The sequence below is a fragment of the Ziziphus jujuba genome, chromosome 1 (genome assembly GCF_031755915.1).
Source record: "Ziziphus jujuba cultivar Dongzao chromosome 1, ASM3175591v1".
In the NCBI taxonomy this organism is placed as follows: domain Eukaryota; kingdom Viridiplantae; phylum Streptophyta; class Magnoliopsida; order Rosales; family Rhamnaceae; genus Ziziphus; species Ziziphus jujuba.
The window spans coordinates 1,045,597-1,060,624 of NC_083379.1; the positions used below are offsets into that span (position 1 = coordinate 1,045,597).

General features: G+C 30.5%; 1 protein-coding gene across 1 annotated transcript; it reads right to left on the reverse strand.

Moving 5' to 3' along the window:
• Positions 1-887: 887 nt before the first annotated feature.
• Positions 888-6,406, reverse strand: LOC107413992 (4-coumarate--CoA ligase CCL1). The gene is made up of 5 exons (XM_016022107.4): positions 5,269-6,406; positions 4,132-4,330; positions 2,236-2,449; positions 2,000-2,102; positions 888-1,320 (listed from the first exon to the last, which is right to left on the reverse strand). The coding sequence occupies exons 1-5, from the start codon at positions 6,274-6,276 to the stop codon at positions 1,201-1,203; spliced, it is 1,644 nt and encodes a 547-aa protein (XP_015877593.1). The 5' UTR covers positions 6,277-6,406; the 3' UTR covers positions 888-1,200.
• Between the last annotated feature and the right edge of the window lie 8,622 nt (positions 6,407-15,028).

Genomic DNA, 15,028 nt, shown 5'->3' on the forward strand with positions numbered 1-15,028 from the left:
CAGCCCTTACTCTAGAGGAAAATGCCCACTTGCTTTGTACCTAAGCCGGTAACGTTTTCCAGGTTATCGATGTCATTGTTTTTTTTTTTTTTTTTGATTTTTTGTTCACACTTAAAAAACAAAAAAAAAAGGCTCAAAAAAAAAAAAAAAAACAATGGCTCACAAATACTAACCTTTAACTAAAGCTCTAAATGGATTTTGGATTATCGATAAGAAGGCCCGGGGGGTGGAAGCAATAGAAAAATATCTGGGGCTGGAACAGTGGATTTTATTGGGGAATTTTGAAACGGTGAGAGATGGAGGATTTTATTTGGTAATTTAAAAATGGTAAAGTCTATGTGAAACAGTGGTGCTAGCCGGAAAGAAAATGATATTTTGAAATGGGAAGGTTGAACAAATTTTTTTTGAAGTTGTAATCTTCTCACGTGTGATAGGAAAATATCTGAGTCGTTCACTGGATAAGTTAAAATCTAATGGTTGATCATTTTTTTACATTTTTTAACCGCATTATTTTCGTAAGGTCAGTGCTGACCATAAAAGAACTCTATATGTATATGATAAAAATAAAAATAAAATGTGCACCAGTTACTAATTATGATTTATCCATGGAGAGCTTTGATGTACTCTTAGATTTAAGCTGATAGTAAAACTACTAAGAATATATTTTTAGGTTTTTTTTTTTTTTTGGTAAAGTGCTTTTGCTAAGTATCAGTTTTTTGCTTGGTAATCATCCTTCAAAATAGTAATTGATTAGCTAATAAGTTTCTTTTGAACATTGATTAGCTAATCAATAAAGCACTCGTAACAATTATATACAACTTTTATCAAAAAAATAACAAAAGAGAACAATAATATATAACTTATAATTTGAAACAATAAATGCTATATACTTATAAGAATATAAATTTTGATTATGTGCCGTGCTGTCCTTATACATAAATAAAGAAATTCTTACAAAGCTCATGAAGAGTAGTCCTATCTCAATCCTATCTCTGTAACAAACAAATTTAATACAAAGGCATGAAAAAAAAAAAAGAAAAAAAAAAAAAACACCATATAGACTGAGTAATTATGGATTTTCCTTTTCCGTGTTGATCTTTTGTCAATCATGGACAAGGAAAGCAAAAACATTTTGCCTCTCATTCTCACATCCACACTGATATTACAAAACATCGACTTTCAAATTAACTATTTCTTTGCCTAGTTGTATTTACCTTCAGCAAGTCTTGCTCTCAAATCTTTCCTCAATATTTTTCCTGAAGGGGCTTTAGGAATTTTATCTGTGAAGAAAACCCGACCAATTCGTTTATAATACACCACCTGCCCAAAAATAACACAAATTTAATTAACCAAGAGCAAATAATTTAAGTCTCTGTTGATTTTGCATATATATATATATATATATATATGAAGAATATCTCAAGTATTGCCTGGTTCAGTTTTTGTATTAAATAAATTAATTACCCACCAGATAACCTCTTCCTTACTTGGCCTTCGGTCAATGATCAAGTTTCTTCAATTGGCTATTAAGAATTAGATTTGGTCCCATGTAATTAACCTAAATATATACATGCCAGTTTATCAATTTCTTATCCTACCCATTTTTAATTGGTTTACCTAACTTTTGGTGACAGAATTAAAGAAATCTTTTTAAAGTATTTCGAACTTATAATTTGATAAATTTATGCACATGGCCATGAACCCACCACGATTAGAAAACCAAATGAAGATTGCTTCATGTTTGGATGAGAACAAAACCGGATGGATATAATTACAAGAAATTGAGGGCCAATTCACCTAACTTATCGGCTAATTGAAGTAATTTAGCTAGCTACACTTTTTGCCGACGGGAAACAAAACTCTGTTTTATTAATTAATATGCCAATATATTAGTTAACAGCAAAATGTGGTCCCCGTAGTTTGCATTCATGTTATATATCATCATGTACTGTAAATGTTCAATAAATAAAAAATTGAACAAAAGAAAAGAAATTAGTACCTGCTTTGAGATGTATTGTTTGATTTCATCTTCGGTGATCTTGGAACCGTTTGATCTTACTACAAATGCAACAGGAATCTCTCCCGCGGCCTCATCTTTCATACTGTTAAAAAAAAAAAGAAAATGTATCAAATTGTTAGCTTAATTTTAGACCTAAAAATCCATGGTGTATTTTTTATTTATAGGTGAGACAGAGAGAGAGAGAGAGAGAGATGATAATATGGGGGAAGCCTTACGGTACAACAGCAGCATCAGAGATGTTTGGATGGGCAATCAGCATTGCTTCGAGCTCAGCAGGGGCCACTTGAAAGCCTTTGTATTTGATCAACTCTTTTAATCGATCAACAATGAAAAGCTCATCATCATTGTCGATGTAACCTATATCCCCTGTATGCAGCCATCCTTCTTTGTCTATTGTATTCTCTGTTGCCTCTGGATCGTTCAGGTAACCTGAAAAATTAAATTGATTTACCAACGGATTATTATTTATTTTTTTTAATATATATAGATGCAGATGCACTAATTGACGTTAGAACTTCAAGCTTATTAAAATTTTCGTCCAAAAAAAATTTATTAAAATTGCCATTCTTTTCTTTTTTTTTTTTTTTTTTTTTTTTTTTGTCTCTCTCCTTTGCTTCCATTTAAAACATAGGGTTAAGTAACCAATAAATTGTTGTTAGATAGAATCATGATCATGACTCATGATTGATGAAAGTACTTGTCAAACGAAACACTGATGTTGACTTAATTGATAACTCACTTTAAAATTAATATCTTATGTTCTAAGATGGAGAGTGATGACCTTTATAAATTTAGAATTATGAATAATTCATACTCGAACAGTAGTAGCTCCACTAGGGAATTAACAATTAAGGGGAACTGATGTTGCTCAATAGCTTCATATGGAGGTGAAGCCAAGGGAAGCAAAGGGAGAGGGAGCCCTCACCCTGCTCGTTTCCTCATAAAGTAGCTAAGCCGGTGCCTAGTAACTATCTGTGACTCAATTTTAAGATCCTAATCTATAATTAAATTTTAGTTATGATTTCAAGATGCTGGATTAATTATTTTAACTAATAAAAAAAAAAGTCAGCAATTATGTATCATCATTAAGACCAAAACGTTAAAAAAAATAATAAAATTTAAAACATTGAAATAAAATAAAATAAAGAAGAAGAACAGATATAGAGTAGTTGATCACATGAAATAACAGATGGGCACGAGTAAAACGAGAATGTTAGATATGGCTTCTTCCTCGAATATAAAGTCAATAATAATTAGGTTGTAAATACTATTCCTCCTATTCATGATGACATAAATATACATATATTCTACCATTTTCTAAATTCTAATCTTTCAATTTCAAATGAATAACATAGAGCTTCGATACAACATAAATAACATACTCTCTAAAATTTTAAGACACCACTGATTTTTTTTTTTTTCCCTTCCCTTTATCATACAATACTGATTTAATGCCACTTTTTATCTGAAAAAAAAAAAAAAATATATATATATATATATATAGATATTTAATTAACTTCTATGAACGGCAAACACCCTGCAAAGTTTTTTATTCATGTATAACAGACAATGACTTTTAGCCACTTCAACAATCAATCTCACCCTCCAAAAATAATAATTTAGTGTTAATGGGGACAAATATTATTTATTTTGTTCAATTTATATAAAACAGTAGTACTGTGTCAATCATAATATGTTATAAAATATGTCTTTTGCGTACATTCCAGAATAAATAATACTATGAAATTGAAATTTTCTCCATTTCCACGAAACTAGATGTTTCAATACTTCTGTTTTTCTCTCACGAATATTGACTTTTCAAAAGAACAAAATATCAGATCACAAATCTCCAACACTGCCAGATTCTCAATGAATATTCTACCCATCCAATTGCTGAAAATTCAACTCAATTTTCTAATCGATGTAAACTCTCATAATTAAAAACAATTTAAACTTGTTTACCAAGGAAAAAAAATGATTTAAACTTAACGAAAACCTAAAATATGAATCGCACTTTGTGACAAATAAATAATTTATAGACTTATTTTTACATAAAGCATGAATTGATTATATATATATATATATGTGCAGGAAAAGCGTTTTAATATTACCTTTCATGATTTGGCTTCCTCTAATACAAATCTCTCCGGCTTGATTTCGCGGAAGGGAAGCGCCAGTATCAGGATCAACGATCTTCATCTCGGCGTTTCTTACGACGGTCCCACATGCACCTGATTTGATCTCGAATGGTTCTTTAGCAAATGCCAAACACATTGACAGCACTGGCCCAGCCTCCGTCATTCCATAGCCCTGTCCACACCAGAACCAACCCGTATTATTTTATTTTTATTATTTTTTAATTTTTTATTGGTTTCCACTTTCCACCCATATCCTTATTATTTCGTGGACTTCTTTTCTATTTTATTAGTCCAACATGTTAATTTTGGGTTTCGACTCTTAAAGAATTTGCCATCTGTCTTAATGACTCTTTCCTAAATTTTTTTTTGGTGAATATGACTCTTTCCTAAATTAGTACAACAAAGAGAAATCAATAATATTTTGAAAATACGGCAATCCCTGACTAGTACAACAAAATGTAATATGGCCATATATATATATATATATATATATATATATATATGTTTTGTAGTTTTTTGAACTCAGGCTAGGAGCAATATGAACTTGTAATTTCATGCAATAACCAAACAATCAAAACAACCAAATATATACTTGTCCAATCATAAAAAATATACTGATCTAAAAATATAATAATTATTTTGTCCGGACTGAGAGAAGCGACTATCATGAACAGTTATCGAGTTGACAGGTATCTGTTCGCCATACATAATTCCTCAGTATCAATAAATGCAAGTAAATAAGTGCCAAAATTTGTTGGATATATATGGTCCACTACCTTAGGCTCCTATCAAGAGTAAATATTTAATATAATTATGATCCTTATTCAAAAAAATAATAATAAAAAAATAATTATGATCCGATAAAACCCAACAAGTGGGAGAAAAGGAACGTTCCAAAATTAACCACTCGCCGGACACTAAAGCGCAAATGGACGTTTCTAAGTACTTTTTTTTTTTTTTTTTTTTTTTGATAAATTAACTTCTAAGCACTTTATTGCGATATATCATCACCGTCGATTATGTAGGTCCTACCAGATATACGGTTACTAATAACATGGAAACGACAAGAAAATCTACGAAATTCATTTTTTTCTTTTTTTGTTTTTTTACCTGTCCGAGTTTGGCATTAGGAAGCTTGGCTCTGAGAGCATCCTCCAGTTCCTTCCCCATGGGCGCCGCCCCGGACAGCACCATCCTGATCGACGACAAGTCGTACCGATCGACTTCCGGGCTTTTCACGATGGCCAAGACGATCGGAGGAACGAACGGCGCGATCGTGACCATGTACTTATCGGTCAGTTCAAGCAACTTGTGGGTCTCAAACTTGTGCATGATCAGGATGGAAGAACCAGCTCGGAGTGCGCAAAGCAAGACCGAGTTGAGAGAGTAGATGTGGAAAAGAGGAAGAACACAAAGGATCACATCGTCTTCGCGGAAGTAAAGGTTGGGATTTTCTCCATCCACTTGCTGACCCACGCTCGTCACTTGACTTCTGTGCGTCAGCATGACGCCTTTTGGAAGTCCCGTCGTACCAGAAGAATACGGCAGCGCAACGACGTCGTCCGGATTGATTTTCACCGCCGGGATGTCATTCTCGTCGGCCTGAACAAGCTCCGAGAAATGCAGAAGGCCAATTTCCTCCGCCTCCGCCGGCGGTGAATCGATACACATGATCTTGATGCCGTTTTGTTTGGCGAAGTCCTTGACTTTGTCGACGTAAGCGGCTTGTGTTATGATCAGCTTGGCTTTGGAGGCAGCCGCTTGCTTCGCCACCTCCGCCGGAGTATAAAAGGGATTCGCGGTGGTGCTCATGGCGCCGATATACGACGCGCCGAAGAATGCGAAGACGAATTGAGGACAGTTTTGGAGCCAGAGCATGATAACGTCGCCTTGTTTAATTCCCAACTTGTCGAGACCCGACGCGACTTTACGGGAAGTGAGCTCGACGTCGCCGTAGGAATACGTTTGTCCCGTGCTTCCGTCGATCAAACATGTACGGTCTTTGAACTGAGAAATCTTTTCGAAGCAATAAGTGTGTAAAGGGAGGTGGTTTGGGATGTAAATGTCCGGGAGTTTCGAACGGAAAATGAATTCTTGATGTTCTTGCTTTGGCTCCATTTTGTGTGTGTTTGGATGGAGGGAAAGTGAAGGAAAAAACAAAAACAAAAAAAAAAAAAAAATTGTTAAGAGAAGGTGAGAATCGGGTTGGTTTTCGTTTTCGTGAACACCTTCCCTGATTTTTGGTTTGGGATTTGGTCGTAGTAAATATACAAGTAGGTGATGGTGGGCAAAGCTGGTGAGAATTGCGAAAGGACTACCTTGGACTTTTTATTTTTTGCAAGGGTAAAAATGTTAAATGACGTCCAAATTCGCTCTCAACAACTGTTTATCTAACAGCGCTGTTACCATATCTGAATGCGACCACCAACTATCACATGCCACGTTTAAACTTTCTACTCCATCTAACTCATTTTACCTCTTAAAATGGACGTGGCGTTCAGTGATTCGTTAGATATGTAGGTCTTACAGATTTAGGTTAAGCCGAACGTGTAGTCTAGTGCAAATTTGTGGTTGGTGAGGGACATTTGGGTGGGGGGGAAATATTTGGATAGGTTTTGTGGGGCTCACATTTGACTTATGCCCACCAAATTTTGCCACGTAGGATGACCCACCTAACATAAACTGGATTTTAGCACACCACATTACCATTACCTACTGCAACTGCACGTGATGACGTCATGGTGATGTTTCTGAGTCTGAGCGAGTTAGATCTACAGCCGGCGGCTCAAAAATACACGGCTAAATTTTTATTTCCTTTCTTTAAATAAAAATGTGTAATATATATATATGTGTGTATATTATAAAAGGCACCATTTATAACCATCAATTTATAATTTTTATTATTCGATAGTCATAGAAAACTATGTTAAAGCTATTTTTTATAAAATTATTATCGTGCTGTTTCTAATATATACATATATAGAAATTCTGTAGTGAGTACTGTCCGCATGAGAATCGCAGTATTAGTGACGGTTTTTTATAATATTAACAACGGTTTTTTAGAAAATCATCACCAATACTATGAAAAACTGTCATCAATATTATAGTCCGCATGAGAACCGTCCACATCATAAATAAACTGTATATATATATATATATATATATATGTATATATATATATATCATTTTATTTTAGTAGATTATGTGGCGTGAGATATAATACAAAATTAAATGAAGATGAAAAAAATGTATAAAGTTAAAAAAAAAATTCAAAATAAATGTTTAGAATTTGATTGGTTTCCATTTTAGAAGCTTATTTTCCTTTAATATATTTTTAGCATTAAAAAATGAAAATAAAAAAAATATTTTAAATTAATCTTTGCTATGTTATTTGTCAATTCTACCTTTAAAATAAGCTAGGTAACCGGCTAAGTTATTAATGTGTATATATATACATATATTGATGAAATGTATAATATAAATAAGTTGTTGAACATATATTGTCAACTGAAAAAAAAAATATATATATATATATATATATATATATATATATATATATTAAACTAACTCACCTACTAAACTTGTAATTAGAGTTTGGGAAATCGAAGGGTTAATTTGGAACAAAATCTATTTTGTGTATTTTGGCTGATGAATTACCAAGATCTAGATTGAGATTCACTTCTTTTTTTGAAAAAATAAAATAAAATAGGTTCCAACCAACATACTTGTTGATTAGATGATTCATGAACTTAGATATCAGTTTTTATTACTTTATAAAATTGTCTCTTTTAAGTAAATAAAGATGGGAGTGTGATGAGACTTACTGACATTAGAAACAATTTGCCTTACCTCAAATATTATTTTAGATGATTAAGAAGGAATTGTAAATACACATATAGATAAAATGATGAATACTTAGATTATATAACTTGTTGTGGACTTTTTTTTTTTTTTTCTTTTATAGCTAATCTCGTTTATTTTGGATTGTTATTGTAATCCATATATATATACAGATATGCATATATATACACAGTCCGTCTATGGTGCGGACGGTCTTCATGCGAATCACAGTATTGGTGACGGTTTTTCATAATATTGGTAACGATTTTTTAAAAAATCGTCGTTAATACTATGAAAAACTGTAACTAATAATGCGGGCCTCATGCAGACCGTCCTCACCATAGAATTTCCGTATATATACATACTCCACCAGCTAATTATATATGAACACTGCTCAAAGAAAAAAAAAATTATAATTTAAATCACTCTTAAGAATCTATATATAGGAATATTTTTCCTTTTTTTCTTTTAGATAATACAGGAATATTTTACCTCAAAGTTGGGTTAGGGTTGGCATAGCCTAATCACTTGTGGGCCGTCTAAAATATTCAAATGACTTTTTTTTTTTTTTTTTAACATTTCAACTCATTATAATTAAGAAACAGATTTTATCCAGATCAATATTTGAATTTGAATTTTAAAATATATTTTTAATGGTTTTTAAAATGCAACTAAAAAATAAGGTTAAATCAAATATATATATATATTAACTAAACAATTATAGTTCATCTATCTGTATTGATAATTCAATAGTAAAAGTTATTACTTTTTTTAAGTCCAAAACCCTTCACTTTTAAAATCAAATAATAAACAGATAACCATTAGTTCCATAAACTTTCATATAATTAAAGAATACTACATAAATATATTTTCTGTTAAGATTAAATGCAAAAACATACTTAGGCAATTATTTTTTTTATATATTGAAATGAGGAAGACAGGATCACGAGATTATTGTCTGATGAACCATATTATTATGTTTGTTATATATAATTTACAAGTCAAGAAAAAGTTATGTTGGTCGATATGTGGTAAGAAATTAGGGCAGATTCCTCAATAGGAAGAGAAAAAAAATAATTGGTATTTTATAACTTCATATTTGGTATATACGTAAGACATTTCTTCACGAAATAGAGAAGATCCAATCCTTCAATTTTAGTTTCATTATTGATTAAAATATGTATGTGTGTATATATATATATATATATATAACCAAGCTTAAGAGGATTAGATCGATGATCATTTGGAAATAGATTGCATATAATATCCATCCATCAGTCTTTTTCTTTTTGTTTTCAAATTAATATTGCCGAAACAACTAATTCAATTAAATTAATAATGTTTTTTTTTTTACAACTTTTATCACTAAATATTTCTGGCGTTATATATTTAATTGTAGCGTCAAATTGGTGCATAGTCATTTCGAAATTGATCCGAGCCGATTCATAAATAAATAAATAAAAGAAATTACGCAATTCAGAGCCACAGGTCCGTCGATAAAGTAGAGAACCAAAAGAAGCAGAGGTAGTAATCTCACCTACTTTGCCTTTCGTTTTCATGAACCAATCACTCCATCACCTCTCATCATCAAGCCACTCGGTCAGCTCCCCACCAAAAAAAAAAAATTATAATAATAAAAATAAATAAAATAAAATAAAAAAAGCCACGAGTGCATGCCACGATGAATATTGTCCCTATTTCCGACCACAAGTTCTTCTCTACTCTCACAACTTTTGTATCAATAAACCAATTCAACACCTACCAAATCAACTTAATTTTAAATTATCTTCTTTTATTTTTATTTAAGAGCAATCTACTTTTCCCACGAAGAGAAACATACATATCTCCTAACCAGTCAGAAACAAAAATATAATAATAATAAAAGAAGAAGAAGGAAATCATATCATTGGACATGCTTTTTTTTTTTACTCGTTTGATAATTAATGACATCAAGTAAATTGTTACAGAATCACACTGAATCATAATCATACTGAATTACAATTATGTATCAAGTGTCAGCTAAATTTATTTCTCTTGTGTTTCGTGAAATTTTACTGATTTTCCTTTTTATCCCTTCATAAACTCAGTTTGTATGTAATTTATTTTTTAAAAGAAAAAGAGTCCCATACAGATAACGACATTACCATAAAAATAAAAATAAAAAAGATAGAAAAAGGGTCCGAATATCCAGAACGGGCCGGCTTTGGATAAGGAGACCAAGGCAGTTGTCCTATGCCTCCAAATTGCCAAGCCCCAAATTAATAATTAATAGGGTTATTTTCAAGAAAAAAAAAATTATTATACTTAAATATAATATTCAAATAGATATATAGGTGATTAATTGTGCATCGGTTTCAATAAGTTTTGAAGAGAAGTAAAATTATATTAATTGCTTGACCAATTAAATTTGAAAGTAAATGTTGTAATTTACCTTCTCTTTAGTTTTATGCGCATGTGTTTTTCTTGTATTTACTTTTCATCTACTTCAAAGCCTTTTCCTACAAATTGACAAATTTTTGGACTTAGACTCTTCAACAAATTAGTTACCTGAATGCATTTGTTAATGAGATTTTAGATTTTCATTTAAGAAAACGAATTGGCATTTTTTTCTCCTTTGAAATAACATGTAGAAATCCTTCTATAAATCAAAATATCATCATTGGATCAAATTTAGAAATCCAGTGTATATATTGCACCAAATTCTTTTATTTCTTCTCTCAAATCGTGGATATGTTTTATATCTAGTGAATGATTGCTTTCCTACATGTATTTTAGTTTTTAATCATTACAATCTCTAGTATCAAATATCTACATAATTGAGTAAAAATATATATAACAAATCCCTATAAGGCCCTATGTTTTTTACCCCGTCTAAAGCCTCACATAACGTTGAAGCAACCAAGCGAAAATCACATATATTAATGTAATTTCAAGCTTTTATATCATGTGTCTATATGTATTACTAATAATATTATAATATATAATAATAGAGATTTGGACAATATTTCAAATTACAAATAGCATTTGGCATGTGTCTAGAAACATCTCTTCTTTACTGATTTTAAAAATAATATTGCTTTCTAATAAATTGTACAAATATTTTTATTAGAAATTAAAAATGTGTCTAATAAATAAAATATGAAAATGGTATTGTAGTCAAAAGAATGACGCATAATTTATTATATATGTTAAAAAAAAAGAAATAAAAAAGAAAACTGGAAGAAAAAAGATTAAGATATTAAATATTAGTTTTCATTTGTTTTATAAATGAATTTGAAGATTAAAGAATTATGCTTTAGGACTGCAACCCAATACAGTGCAATAGGACAACCAGGTATATATTTATTTATTTATTCTGCACGATGAGAGATTTTTCTCTTTAAGGTTGTTGGGCCTTGAAAGTCAATTCAATATCGACTATTTTGAAGAAAAGGGTAGGAGGATTGTATACATTGAACAATTATTTCTAAGTCGTTGGGTTCACATGTTTTCGTGTTGAATGATTGATGACAAAACCAAGATATGGAATTTAGTGCCCTTAGGCTTTGTATTTCCATTCAGTTCGTTCAAAGAGTAAAAATTTACATTGTTTCAAAATTTGATCGTCCTTAAAACACAAAATTATGTGGGGCCATATCGATCTCATATATATGAGTCCCACACAATTTCGTACCCAAGGGTTCATAGAATTTTTTGTTCAGTTCAAAATATCAAATCCTTCAACCTGACTATCAAAGACCATTGGCATTACTATTTTTAGTCAGATTATTAAAAAGAAAAGAAATATAAGGGAAGGATGTCCACTCTATATAACTATTTGTGATATTTTTCTCTTTTTCAATAAATATTGGACCATATATACAAGCATATCTCTCTTATGATATTTGTTAATAAATTAACAGATTAATGTTTCTGTTCGGAATATTCAATAATAAAATGTACTATTTTTTTAGACAATAATCTAATTTGAGGTTCTCCCATTAATTTATATTGTAAGATGGATTTCTAATTATCAAATTTAAGAATAAGACAATCGATCTTATCAAAAAATTATAATAATAAGATTATTGACAATAAGATTTGTAAATTCTTTTTTTTCGAAAGTAATACCTAGGATTAGGATTGTTTAGTTTTTATGCCACTTAAGATGAAGATTTTTATTTATTTATTTATTATGTAAGATAACAAAAATAGGGATTGGTATTAATACAATTTTATAGACTCTAGATTGGGAAGAGGATTGATCTCCTTTAGGGAATAAAATCAAGTTGATTTTATTTATCTATTTTTGGGAATGAAAAATCAAGTTGAATATGGATAATGGATGGCTAATTTTTTTAATTAATTATTTATTTATTTTTGGTGGCAATAAAGTATTATGAAAGAATACTGGAGAAAAAAATTCAGTTAAAATAAAAAAAAAATAGAAAAAGAAAAATCATGAAAAAAGGAAATATCCAAAAAGGGATTTATTTTTGACAGCTTTAGCAAACCAATTTGCTGACTTATTATGAACAAGAGGGATGTAAATGATCTTTAATATCCTCCAGAATGACTGCAAGGACCATATAAAAGTCAACAGCCTCCGAGTTGACACTTTTGACCAATTCCTTAGGCCATGCCCTGGTTTGCAAAGGAAATTCTCGCACGTTTGCCCCAAAAATTCAAAAAAATAGAAAAATAAAAAATTCTCACAGGGCGGGGATTGGATAGGTGGGCCTAATGTCTGGCATTACATGGCACCATATGGATTGGGCCAAAATTTATTTGTTGGGCTCGGAAATTTCAACAAATAAAATAAAATAAAATAACAGTATTATCTAAGATAACAAAAATAGGGATTGGTATTAATACACTCAAGAATATGTACAAATTTATATACTCAAGATTGGTAATACCATGGGCAGGGATGCAGAAGATCAAGTGCACTTGAAACCAATGTTCTAAAAGGTGAAAGTGCAAGATGATGCTTTTTTTTTTTTTTTTTTTTTTTTTTTTTTGGTTATAAGGCGAGGCATAAGCCCTATGACATTGGGGCATAAGCTTTTCAAAAATTTAATTTTAATATTAAAAAATTAAATATATTTAATGAAAATGTAAATAATTTTTAAACTAAAAAATAAATCAACTAAAATTTACATAAATATAAACTTAATAAATTATAAATAAATATATAATAAAACATACATTTCTAATTCATCAATAATAATTTATGAGGAAAATATAATTTTTTTATAAGTCAAAAAATAAAAGGATTAGATCCCACTATATTTGTGTGAAGTATATCTCACTATTCAAGGCGCTAAAAAGAGCATTTTTGTGGTCGAGACGTATGCCCCATCTCCTTCAGAAAGGAATAAAATCAAGTTGATTTTATTTATTTTTTGGGAACAGAAAATTAAGTTGAATATGGTTAATGGATGGCTCTTATTTGCAAGGAAGTTTTCACACGTTTGTCCAAAAAAGGGAGGAGATTTGTCACACCGAGAGAATTGGAGAGGTGGGCCTAATGTCTTGTATAAGGTGACACCAATGTTGTTTGGGCCCAACATCAATGTATTGGGCTGACAAGTATTGTAGATGGGCTTCTTTTTATAATTTGTTGGGTTCCGAAATTTCGTCGGCCGCATTCCAAAAATATACATCAAAATTTATTAAATAATGCCAGGATAACGGATACAAAAACATCTAAGGTGTGTACCGAATAATAATGTGTATTAACTTATATTTAGCTAGAATTATTTTTTTAAGTGTTTATTTATTAATTTATAAAAAAAAGGTTTACTTATTAATATTTAAGTTGTATTAATATTTCAACAAACAAAATAAAGAAAATTTACATTTAAACTTTTTGATTTTATTTTAATTACACTTGGACATTATGTTTTGGAAAAACTATAACTAACCTCCCATGTTCCTTTTTATTTATTAAGTTTAACAATTAAAGATCAGAGTTGTATTTTTGTAATATTATTTAATTATAAAACATTGATTTTTGAACTTTGTTTGATGTTTACTTTAACCTTGACATGAGTAAGTTGAGCATGAATGAAAAGCATTAATCAAGTTAATATAAAATAAAAGAAATTATTAAACAGAATATGAACACGTTATTACGTTTTCTAATATCATGGACCTGGTCTACAACGAGCCTTTAGAAAAACAATTATATATCAAGTGAAAAAAAAAGGTACAGCTGAGCTAAGGATTTTGCAAACAATGTTTGGGAAAATAGAGCGTATCCAACTTTTTTCAGTGTCTCCGTGTCAAAGAATGTTTCCTGGAATTGCAAACTAAAATCCATTGATTGGAAAACCAAAAAAATAAAAAATAAAAAAGGAAAATTAATATATAACTTGCTGAGAAAGATAATCCTAATCCCATGGCAGCAAAAAGATGAGCATCTTCAATGGGATAAAAAAGATGAGCATCTTCAATGCCGCAAAAAGATGAGCATCTTCAATGGGATTAAAAAGATGAGCATCTTCAATGAGATTATCTTTCTCAGCAAATTATATATTAACTTTCTTTCTTTCTTTTTTTTTTTTTTTTTTTTTTTTTGTTGCTTCCACGAATTATACATTAACTTGATTGCCAAGTTTGCGGCCTTGTAGGCCGTTTATCCAACTTACGCTGTCAAATTGGTCATCATGCCTGCTTTCTGTTAATTTTTTTAGATTTTTAAGAAAAAAGAGCTTTTTGGTCAGAGATACAACCATGCAAGGCCCGCCAAAAGCCATCCTCCACAATAAGTCAAAAAAAATTATTAAATCGATTGACTTTTGGATGATTGGATAATTACCCAGTTTATAGGCTCCAAAAAGTGAAAACCAATATAATTATGTAATTTGCAACTTTCACCTCTCAACCAATCCAATAACTCAGTTAGCTAAAGATAATTGTTTTTCATTTGCTAAAAGAGCTAATTAGATGGTGGTATTTTTTTTTTTTCTTTTTTTGGGCTAAGATAATAGTGATGACTGATGACCACACTCACTTAGCACATGTCATTTATTAATTTTATATATAC